Source organism: Delphinapterus leucas, chromosome 9 (assembly GCF_059928025.1).
Source record: "Delphinapterus leucas isolate spDelLeu-1000000601 "Yukka" chromosome 9, BTC_Dleu_Yukka2, whole genome shotgun sequence".
Classification (NCBI taxonomy): Eukaryota; Metazoa; Chordata; class Mammalia; order Artiodactyla; family Monodontidae; genus Delphinapterus; species Delphinapterus leucas.
The window spans coordinates 22,090,001-22,102,355 of NC_143137.1; the positions used below are offsets into that span (position 1 = coordinate 22,090,001).

General features: G+C 36.6%; 1 protein-coding gene across 5 annotated transcripts in view; it reads left to right on the plus strand.

Moving 5' to 3' along the window:
• The window catches only part of CEP41 (centrosomal protein 41), a 47,114-nt gene that overhangs the window by 16,451 nt on the left and 18,308 nt on the right, over window positions 1–12,355 (plus strand). For 3 of the 5 annotated variants that reach the window (XM_089917392.1, XM_022581030.2, XM_089917391.1), the window contains one exon: window positions 8,860–8,907. In XM_089917392.1, coding sequence (XP_089773518.1) covers window positions 8,860–8,907 — 48 coding nt within the window. The other 2 variants (XM_089917394.1, XM_089917393.1) reach the window with 2 other exon arrangements.

The window sequence follows — 12,355 nt, forward strand, 5'->3', positions numbered from 1 at the left end:
AATGTTAGTTGTATCAGGTTGAGGAAGTTTCTTCCTGTTCCTATTTTTCTGAGAGTTTCCATCCTGAATGACTATTGAATTTTATTGAATGCTTTTACCGCATCAGTTGATATAATCATATGGTTTTTTTCTTTAGCTTGATAATATAGATTACTTTGATTGATTTTTAAATATTGTACTAGTTTTGTATCTATAGAGTAAAACTCACTCATGGTGTATAATTCCTATTATATGTTGCTGAATTCAATTTATTATTTCATTACAGATTTTTATGTTTATATTCATGAGGGACATTGGTTTGTAGTTTTTGGTTTGTTTTTTGAATTGTGTTTGCCTGGTTTTAGTATTATTGTAATATTGGTCTCATAAAATGAGTTGGGAAATGTTCCCTCCTGTTTTCTGGAAGAGATTGTATATTATCGGTGTTAATTCTTTCTTAAACATTTGGTAGAATTGTCCAGTAAAACCATTGAGCCTGGAGATTTCTTTTTTGAGAGTTTTTAAGTTTTGAATTTAATTTTTTGATAGTTCTGGGGCTATTCAGATTGTTTGTTTCATATTGGATGAGTTGTGGGTTTGTGTTTTTAGGGGAAGTGGTGCATTTCATCCAAGTTTTCAAATTGATGTGCGTAGAGTTGTTTGTAGTGTTCCCTTATTATCCTTCTAAAGTCTGTAATATCTGAAGTGATAGCCCATGTTTCATCCCTGATGTTGGTAATTTGTGTCTTTTCTCTTTTCTTTCATCACTACAGGTTTGTCCATTTTATTGATCCTTTCAAAGAACCAGCTTTTGGTTTCATCAGTTTTCTCTTTGTTTTTCTGTTTTAAACTTTATTGTTTTGCTCTTATCTTTATTCCCTTCCTTCTGCTTATTTTGCTCTTGTTTCTAGATTCTTGAGGTAGGAGTTTAGATTATTGATTTAAGAGTTGTTCTCTTTTTTAATGCATGTAGTTAGTGCTGTAAATTTCTCTCAGCACTGATTTAGCTGTGTCTCACAAATTTTGATATGTTGAATTTTCATTTTCATTTAGTTCAGTGTATCTTTTTATCTCCCTTAAGACTTCCTCTTTGATCCATGGATTATTTAGACATGTGTTGTTGTTGTTTTATAAATTATTTATTTATTTATTTTTGGCTGCGTTGGGTCTTCGTTGCTGCGCACTGGCTTTTCTCTAGTTGCGGTGAGCGGGGGCTACTCTTTGTTGTGGTGTGCAGCCTTCTCATCGTGGTGGCTTCTCTTGTTGTGGAGCATGGGCTCTAGGCACGTGGGCTTCAGTAGTTGCAGCGCATGGGCTCAGTAGTTGTGGCTCATGGTCTCTAGAGCGCAGGCTCAGTAGTTGTGGCGTGTGGGCTTAGTTGCTCTGTGGCATGTGGGATCTTCCCGGACCAGGACTCGAACCTGTGTCCCCTGCATTGGTAGGTGGATTCTTAACCATTGCACCACCAGGGAAGTCCCGTGTGTTGTTTAGTTACAAGTGTTTGGAGGTTTTCCTGTCATCTTTCTGTTATTGACTTCCAGTTTGATTCCATTGTGGTTGGAGAATGTACTCTGTATATTTTAACTTTTTAAAATGTATTGATGTTCATTTTATTGCCCAGGATATGGTCTATCTTGGTATATGTTCCATGGGCACTTGAAAAGAAGCATAGTTTTGCTTAGTGTGTTCTTTGTTTTGTCCTGATAGTCCGAGACTCCTTTTACCCTTTCCTTTCTAATTAGAGAACTTCCTTTAGCCGTTCTTTAGGATAGGTCTGCTGGTGACAAATTCTCTTAGTTTTCATTCATCGAGAATGTTTTGATTTCCTTTCATTCCTGAAGAGTATCTTCTCTAGGTATAGGATTCCGGGTTGGCAGTTCTTTTCTTTCAGCACTTGAAAAATATTGTGCCACTTTCTTCTGGCCACCTGATTTCTGATGAGAAATCTCCTGTTATTCAAACTGTTTTTCCCATATGGGTAAGGTGTCACTTATCTCTTGCTGCTTTCAAGATTATTTTTTCTTTAGTTTTCAGAAGTTTAACTATGATGTATCTTGGTGTGGATTTCTTTGGGTGTGTCCTGTTTGGAGTTTACTCAGCTTCTATATAAATCTGAAGTTCATGTCACTTGCCAAATTTGAAAAGTTTTCAGCAATTATATTTTGAGTACATTTTCAGCCCCAGCCTCTTTCTCCTCTTTCTGGTACTTTGATGGCATCTCATCACAGTCCAGCAAGGATGGAAATCAAGGCTCTCCATCTGGCCTTTGCTGGCAGTTAAGGGTAGGACATAGCTTCTCTGTGGAATGTGGCTGGAAAAAGGCAGTTATTATCTAATAGTTTTCTGTCTTGCTGTCCTTTGGCTGGAGACAGCAGGCTTTTGTTAGGGACATTTTTGGTCTATTCGTAGGTATTTCTGGGTTTCTGGCTTCTTCAGCTCCAAGTCTAGTGTATATGAGGCAAAAAACAAACAAACAGACAGCACCCAGGTAACTCAGCCATTATGTCATTCCTCGGGTCCTGAGGTCCCTAACCAGTCTGCCTTCCTCTCTCTACCTATTAGAGTCTTCTTATGTTTGTTTTATGTATAATGTACAGGATTTTTTTAAATTGAAGTATAGTTGATTTATAATATTGTGTTAAGTTTCTGGTATACAGCAAAGTGACTCTGTTTTTTATATATATATACTGTATATTCTTTTTCAGATTCTTTTCCATTATAGGTTATTACAAGATATTGAATATACTTCCTTGTGCAATACAGTAGGACCTTGTTGTTTATCTATTTTATATATAGTGGTGTGTATCTGATAATACCAAACTCTTAATTTATCCCATCTAGGATTTTTTTTTTCATTCAATCTTTTTTTCTAATTGGTGTGTTTTCTTAAATTGAGATATAATTTACATATCATAAAATTCAACCTTTAAAAATGTACAATTCAGACATTTTTAGTACATTCACAAGGTTGTGAAACCATCACCACTATCTAATTGCAGAATTTTTTTTGTCATCCCATAAAGAAATCCCATACCCAAAGTAATCATTTCCCATTCCTTACTTTTACCAGTTCCTGGTAATCACTAATCTATCTTTTGTATCTATGAGTTTGCTTCTTCTGAACATTTCATATAAATGGAATCATACAATATGTGACCTCTTGTGTCTGGCTTCTTTCACTTAGCATAATGTTTTCAAGGCTCATCATTGGTGTAGCATGTATCAATACTTTATTCCATTTTATTGCCAAACAATATTCTTTTATATAGCTATTTCACATTTTGTTTATCTACTTATCATTTGGTAGATGTTTGGTTTGTTTACGCTTTTTGGCCATAATGCTGTTAAAACATTAGTGTACAAGTTTCTGTGTGAACATACGTTTTCAGTTCTCTTTGTTGATGTACCTAGGAGTTGAACTGTTGGTCAGACGTTAACTCTGTGTTTAATTTTTTGAGGAACTGCCAAAGTGTGTTCCAAAGTAGCTGCACTTTACATTCCCACCAGCAGTGTAGGAGGGCTCTTTTTTTCTCCACATCCTCAACAATGCTTGTTATTGTCCATCATTTTGATTATAGTCATCTTCGTGGGTGTGAAGTGGTATCTCATTGTGGTTTTCATTTGCATTTTCCTAATGAGTAATGATGTTGAGCACCTTTTAATGTGCTTATTGGCATTTATATATCTCCTGTGGAGAAATGGCTATTCATATCATTGGTTTTTTAGTTGGGTTATTTGTCTTTTTATTATTGAGTTATAGGAGTTCTTTTACGTACTCTGGATAGTAGACACTTATCAGGAGTATAATTTGCAAATATTTTCTCCCATTTTGCAGGTTGTCCAGGGATTTTGTGGTACTTAGCTGGAGGAGTAGAGAAAAGTACATCTACCTCATATTCCTGGAAGCAGAAGTCTCCCAAACTAGTTTTATAATGCCTTTGGAAGGGCCAGAGTATGCTTCATTGCTTAAAACTCAACATATTTTAAAGTCAGTGTGTGAGAAATCTAATTCTAGTGTTCAATTTTTTGTTTGTTTCAGATTTAGAAATTATTTTAAAGTCAGTTTAAGGGAAAGATTTTAATTTTTTTTCTATTTATTTTTGTGACTTTACCTCCCTTTGTATTCGGTACAGTGGCCTATGGGTTATGAGCCAGGATACAAATCCCTTCAACCCTTTGGAGAGCCATCAGGGCTTGAGACAGCCCAAACCTCAGCATTTTGTCCAAATATTATCACTTATATATGTCTGCCATGAGGTGAAAAGTGTGAGGAGTCCTGGTTATGAAAACACCAGAGTTACTTTAAAGGTCAAGTAAAAGTAAGAAACTCCTGTCTGTGGTACGATTTTAAGCTCTGCAGTCAGAGCCGTGGAAATAGGCACGGTAATGAGTGAGCATTTCTCATTTCTAGGCTAAATAGATGGGTCTTTAATCTTTTCTTACCAAACAGTGAGCAGTTCAGAGTTAATCACAAGAAATCAAGAATTTCGTGGCATCTCCTGTCTTCACCCAAATCACCTTCTACTGAGCTCTTCAAAGACTGATATCTTCTTCCTGGGTAAAGATAATTTTTTATTTCTATCCTTCTGATGCTACTTCTCTTATAAACTCAAACACCAGTGTATAGCCATGCCTAGAAATATCAGAATTATTTTGAACTTCAAATATTTCTTTTGTTCCATAGGTGCCTGAGTGTATCTTACCAGCTCCCCAGCATTGCCAGACTGTGCCATGAATGGATTATGCTTCCGATGAAATCCCTGACGGCGTTTTGTTCAGTCTCCACCGCAGGGTTCTTGTGTATTCTCAAGCACCCTCTCTGGGTTTCTGCTCTGTAGCACTGCAGGCTGATTAACTTTCCAAACCACAGGGCTCTCCCTTTGTTAGTCTCCTACACTCTTTCATTGCTGGCATTATTCTCTCATTTCAATCTATATTCAATCTAATTTCAAATTTCTTTAGCTTTCTAAAATTCTGTAGACTATCTCCATTCAGTCTTTTCTAGCCTTTTTTTATTTTTTAGAAATTCACCTTAGTTTTCTTATCTCCATACAAACTGGTCATTTCCTTTTTTCTTCTTAGTCTTTACTTTTCCTGAATATCTGCTAATAACCTTGATCTTAAGCACTCAAACTCATTATAGACTAAGTACTCTTCATTTTTATTTGGTATTTAATTCTGTTTCTTATGTCAAAGGAAGAAATGTATGTGAAAGCCTTTTACAAACCAGAAAGCACTATGCACTCGTATAACTTATTGAGATTAACAAAGGACCACTGTGCCTCTTTTCAAGCTTTCTGCTCCTTCTGAGCCAAAAGAACTTCTCCGTAGAGGAGGGAAATATTGAAGAAAAATAAAGCAATGGAATTGTCTCTTAGCAACTGAGTTCGTGCCTTATAAATCTTACCCACTTTAGATTACTGCTGCTCAAAATCACTTGCTTTTCTTACTGGCTCAGTTCAAATAATGTTATTAAATTATAGGAAAACAAAGGAAAAAATCTAATGAATGAGTCACTCAGTTCGTCGATTGTGCTCTCTTTGCTTAGCACTATTGATATAGTTGAGTTGTGTCTTTCTCTTGATTCCAGTTGTAAAACTTTTTTATATATCTTTTGTTGCAACTTAAATTATAAACTAAGTAGAAGCTAAATACCATCTTATACATTTCTAGGTTACCTGAGTCCTGAAACAATATAGGTCATTTAAGTAGTATGTAACATATATGTACTATATGTAAATCAGGTTGGGCATAGCTTAGAGAAAATCAGGTATCCAAAAACTCAAACCAAATTGGGGTGTGATTATTTACATTATAATATAATTCATTATAAGGATTCTTCAGCTAGTAGATCTTCATAGTATTTTTCATTTAGCAAATATTTTTGAGTGCCTCCTATGCTAGACAATGGAAAGGATAAAGATTGTGTGTGTGTGTGTGTGTGTGTGTGTGTGTGTGTGTGTGTGTAAATAGTTGTTTTGGGCTGTCAGTATAATAAGATAGATAAGACTTGCGCACAAATAAGGCAGTACAATGATAAATGCCTTGTGAGTGGTAAGCCGAGTGCTGTAGAAGTTCAGAGGAGGGAAAGGTCACTTCCAGCTGGGTGAGCTATTATGATTACATGGGCAAGGTGACATGTCAGAGAACCAAAGACTAACAGAGAGTTTGTCAAGTTTAGTAATTAAGGCAAGATTGAAGAGGTAGGTAAGATGTTGGTGCCTTCACGAGTAGAGCAAGGAGTTTAAACTTCAGCCAGTAAGTGATGGGGAGCCGCTGACTTTTTTTAATCAAAGTATTGTCTAGGAAAATGTATCTGGCAGTAATGTGTAATTTTAATTTAAAAAAATTAGTCTGTTGATAGTCTTTTAGGGTGCCTTACTTTTGTGTAAAACAAAAATGTGTTTATAAATAAGTCAATTATAGAATTGATTCATTTGTATTCTTTTTAAAAGGTAGTCAAAAAACTATTCTCAGATGAAATTAGATCCAGTAAGATGAGCTGCTTAGTTAAGATATAAGCAGTATATGAAGTGGGATAAAATACTACTTTTCATACTTTCTAAACTCATTTTTAGAGATTTTTTTGTGTCAGTCATTTCTCCAATTGAAGCAATGCAGAAATCCTCCATATTCTTTCCACCCCCCTCTACTTGGATAGAATGAATGGCTGTAATGAAAAGAACTTCTTATCAATAGCCCTCTTAGATTTATTCTTAATTTAGCCAAGTATTTGTACACCTCTGCAAAAGATTTTGTTTCTCTGCCTTCTCCTTTAGTGGGAAAAATAATCAGTAGGAATGACAACCTACCTCACAGGGTCGTTGTGAGGCTCTGCTGGTATGAAGATGAAGTGTTGTGTAAATACACCGAAAATGTTGATAACTGACTGAGAAATGGATTTTAGACATGTTGTTAGTGGAAACTGCTATAGATTGGAAATGCAATGTTTTAATAATAAAGACTATATAATAAGGTTGGCTATTGTTTTCCGTTCATAGTATGCCTCAGGGAATTTAGAGCATAAAATGGTTCCCACCCAATACTATAAAGGAAGTAACACTTCCTACATATTTACCTCACAGTGAAATCATGTTTTTAAAACAGCACAGCCAGAGAATGATATGTTTTTGTGAGCCATATTAGAAACCAGGAGGTTGGGAGTACTAATCTTGACTTAGTTACCAACTTGCTGTGTCACTGGACAAGTCAGTGATCCTTTTTGTACCTCAGTTTTTTGACGATTCTGGAAGGAGGCGTAAAGCTTCTCCAGCCAAAAGAAACCAACTGCCACATCAACAGCCTGGCACTGTAAGGGACTCAGGAACATATAACCAGAAGCTCCTACGTAAAATAGTTTAAGAATAAGACTGTAGGACGCTGAACAGCGCACCATTTGCCCTGTCTTCTAACCCCAGTACTGACCAGTCGAGTTCCCGTCCAAGTGCAGAGTTGCAGGGAAGAGGATGTGAGTCTGGGAAGGATTCATGGTTTCCACTGTGGAGATCTGGTCACATCTCAGGTCCATTATAGCCTGAAGAACCTAGAAAAGATCATGTTTTGTTCTAATCTTGGTCTTTGGTGCTATTTGGACTTCTTCTGAGATGTTCTCAGTGTCTGTCTTGAGGAGCCTCAGCTTCTGAGCAGCCCTGACTACTGTCATGTCTCTCTGAGCTTTTGGAAGGATACGGTCTGGGTCCAGGACTACACTGAGTCCTGCTTTTTGGTTCTGATTTGGGGACTGTGTGTCTTCAGACGAAAAAAAAATTTTAACTCAGTAGAATTTTATTCTATAATGAATTCATGACAAGGACTTAATAATAACAAATGATATAAGTTGTTTTTTGAAAATGTACTTTGGGTTTTAGAGCAAGGATTTTCTTTCTCTGCTTCTGACCTAAACATGAAGAAAAGTTCAGAATAGTGCTTGAAAACATCAGTTCATGCCATTAATTGGAAGCATTTCTTTTACCTGAAGTTGTGACTGAAACTGACTAGCTCCTCTCAAGGCTTAAAAGTTAGGAGCACAATTTTAGAAATGAGAAATTATTCTGAATGTTTTCCTCTTTTGCTATACCTTTCAGGTGCCAGATAGAGCTTGCTGTGCTGAATTGAATCAAATTGAAGCATGCCTAGTAAAAAATAATAGCCCCTGGCTTGAGAAGCAGACTTTAGTTCATTCGGAAACCAGAAGGATCCTGGCCCAGTTTTAATGCATGAAAACTCTCCAAACCACCTTGGCTAGAGCCTAGTGTTGTAGAACCAGGCCATAAAACATGAGGGTTGAGGACTCTCCACAGTGGTGGGAATCTGCTGTTATTTCTCAGCAAATCAAATCCACAGTGAATACTGGTGAACAGACTGTGTGGTCTAGTTCAGGCTGCAACATCAGCATGAATAGTGGAAGACCAAGTTCAGGAAAGAGAAGGAAACCACAAAGATTAAGTGAAGAGGAAAGGGTTGCTTGGGTAGGCACAACGGCACATTTTAGACATTCAGAGGTCATTGCTTCTTTCTGTTCCTCTGCATATCTTCCCCACAAAAAGCTTATGGGGGGATAAATGGAAGAGGAAAGGCTTAACTCAGAAAGAAAAAACATTACATGAAGTGATCATTCATACTGCCTGGGGGGACTTAATGTTTATTGGGTGTGCACCTCAGCTTAACACATTTGACCAGAACATTTCCCTGGATTCCTTACCTTTTAATAATGCTGTATAATCCAAAAGACTATTTACTATGTCTGATCCATTTGTCTACTGTAATTCTGTAAAAGCAGAATGGGAAGGCTTAGGGAATACTTGTACTCCATTCTGTTTTCACAGTGTTACTCATTTTCTTCCATGAAAAGCATAGCTAAAATCCTGCTTCTCTTTTTAGGTAACAGTATGACTAAATACATTGAGAAGCTAGAAGAGATCAAAAAAAGTGAGTAACACTACTGATGGTTTGGAATAACGGAACCCTGTAGTTGCTCTACAAGTTGGTTATTAACGAGCCTAACCACACTCTACAGCTGACACACACACAGAGCTATGGGTGTCAGGTGAGTGTGGCAGGTGCCTAGAAGGATGTGGGAAACACTGTGCCATTCTGGTCAGCTGCTAAGATTGTGGTCTTTGAGTCTGAGTTCTACCTGACTTAGATCCCATAGGAGATATTAATGTTGGAATGTGAAATAACCTCTAGTGAAGCACTGAGAACCCAAATTTCTAGTTTCATTGTACTGCAGTCTTTATGACCTTTATTCAAGGTACTTAATCTTTCCTATTTTATTATTTTCTCTATACCTGAGATAGGAGTAATAATAACTTATAACATTCTTTTGAGTATAAATTCGACAGTATTCATGAAAGACTTAGTGGTGTAAGAAAGAAAGAGCTTATTCTTAAAGTGGTGTTATACATTATAAATTCATTGCAGTTGGCTTTCTTTTAATTAAAAATCATATTTCATGCACATCCTTTTAAAAAACTAATCTTCGGCAAAGATATGCTTCTAGTCATTGAGTGCACTGCCCTCGCACAAAATCATAATTTTTCAATCTGTGTCCAAAACAGATGTAAAATGTACACATCAAGTCTAGAATTAGAGAAGTAGGAACATCTATTTTCTAAGATGGATTTGTTCATAGCTTCAGTAGGAGAACCCAGTGCTAGGGCAATATTGAGCTAATGGCAGTGAAGAGGTACTCTGATTGATAGCAGTTCAGGACTTGGCTCTGGTAATATATATCTTCTGGGAAGAGAATATTACAAATCCAAAATTCACCAGAACTTCTGTTTTTACACAGCAGGCCTTTTAATTTAAATGCTAATGTTCCTGTTCCTTTTGAATTGCTGCAGTATTGAGAAACCCCAGACAATAGATCCGGACTCAGGAGCAGTTTCTTGCTGACTCTGTTATTTGCCACGTTCAACTACAAGGACTGATGCTATAGACATTTGTTTTTTAATGTGTGATGTCGCAGTATCCTTTTCTTCTTATATATTTTAAACATTTTATGCTATATATTTTAAATGTTATATAGCTGTAAAATATTCCACTTTAAGTATATATATTTTAAGTGTATATTAAAATTTTAAACTATGGAAAAAAACTTGTTTACTCACCTAAACTTCATTGTTGTCGTCCTTAATTCATCCACGGCAAGCAAAATTCACCTGGCCTGCTTCTGTCTTGGTTTGTAGCCCCTTTCACCTCCTAAGCATTTGTAGCTGAGTGTGAGCTCACCTGTCCACACCAAAATTTGTCCCATAAAAATTGTCCCATTCCACCCAGATTGCTGAAACCCTGTTTAAAACAGTTCTTAAAAGCACAATGTGGTTTCTTTAATATCTAAACTTTAAATGGAGCTTATCTCCCAAAAGAAATACCTGTGGATTAGAGTCCTCGAAAATGCTTACTTCACCTTCCTTCTTTAGAAGTTGTGAGCTTCCTTTTAGTAAGACAGCAGGTTCCTCTCACCTTTTACACGCTTTGTGCTGATTCCCCGACTAGAATTACTTCAGATTCTGGTTTGGGATCTATATTTTGGAAGATATTTCCTTCTCTTTTCCCGTCTTCTGTTGTAGGTGTTCTTTTGGGTCAGAAGGGAGGAGAATATTGCCTTGTTTCATGACACCCTAAACCCGTCACTTTTCTCGGATTACCTCAGATGCCATGTCTTTCTGTGAAATCACAAACCTTGCGCTGTTACTTCCTTTGATTTGTCTTCCACTGTGAGCCCAACTTCCCTTTGCTAATAATGTGTTTTAACAGAACCCTGAAAACGCAGAATTCCTTTGTAATCTGAATATTCTTTCAACTCTGCCTGGGGAAAATAGACACACTGTGTCTATTGACCATTCACAAAGCCCATTCTTGGCTTCCAGTGGTTAGATGACACTAGTTGGGCCCAGTGTGAAACATCCTAGATAGTTAGGTCTCTGTCCTTCCAGTAACTCGAGAGAGACACACTTAGATTCCAGACTTACCAGAGAAGCAAAACTTGATAACATATCTGAAACTAGGATTTTTTGTCTCCATCACAGAGTTTGGGAGAAGCTATAGTAGCAGAAGCTCCATTCTTAAAGCTCTGTTCGCCCTTGCAAGGACAGACTGTCAGAGCTTTCCAAGTTATCCTTTTTATAAAATTTAAAACTTACTGTAAAACGTCTAGCTTGATCTTTTATCTCTGAGTAATAATGTCAGAAAGTCCTAATGATGGCTGTCCTTCTAAACCAGAACCAGGTATGTAGAGTTCAGGCTCAAATGTGCATTGGGATTTCTAGTGCTTATGAGAGGATGCTAGAAACTATGATCATTAGAAAATAGCAGCGCCTGTTTTCTCGTTTAAGGTGATTTCTATTTAAAGGGGATTTTAATGTGTACCTTTTATACTTAGAATGTGAAGAATTGGAGAAGTATTTCAAACTATGTTACTATACCAAAAGAATATCAGTGGATAAATGCCACAGTGCAAACTACTTTGAAAGCTGTTGACTGTTTTCACGGGCTGATTTATTACCATTTTGCTTTACGTAAATGACTTTTGGTGGGCAAGTTGGTGGCAATTGAGAGAAATACTATAGTCATTCACTTGCACTTTTTAAAGCTTCTGCTCAGCTTATTCGGGTCTGCATCCTGGTGGGTTTTAGAAGCTCCTTTGCATCTTGTATCTAGAAGAAGCTGTTTTAAGAATTTTCTGGAAGAAAGGTCAATTTTTAGCCAAATTGCTATCTTTAGGGCATTTTGGAACAGAGAAGCTTTAATTCCCATAAGAAAGAGTCTTGATATATTTACAGAAGGCCTGTTTTTAAGGTAATATCATTTCCCGACCCTGAGTCGAAAGCTATTTGGTAAACGAAGCTAACATTATCCTCCAAAGTAACTATTTGGTCTGTGCTGGTTTTTTGGAAAATTCATGGAAATGATTAGTATCACCAGGTAAATAATCTTAAGTACCTTTAATCCTTTCCTTTGTTGCTAGGAGTCTTGGTTTATGAGACAGTGAAGGCCATAGTAATTATCCAGCTAACCTTCAGTAATTCTGAAATAATGAGGCAGTATTTAAGGAGTCAAGGACATCAGTATATAAACCTAGAAGAGGAGTGAAGGGAAAGGGTAGGCAGGAGTTCAACGCTGAAAACTCTTCAGAATTGGCAAGTCATCTTCAGAAAAGTTTAGGCAAGCCAATTTTTAATATGCCTCTATGGGACAAATAATAAAGTGAGATTGGCTAAATTTTTTAAAACTGTTTAATATGATATGAAGAATTATTAACACAAACAAATGCAAAAGTACCCCCATTGAGTTATGTCTCAGAACTGTAAAGATAGCACTGAGTAAATATTGATGTTTTCAGTTGATTTTTCTTTTTTTTTAATTGTGGTTT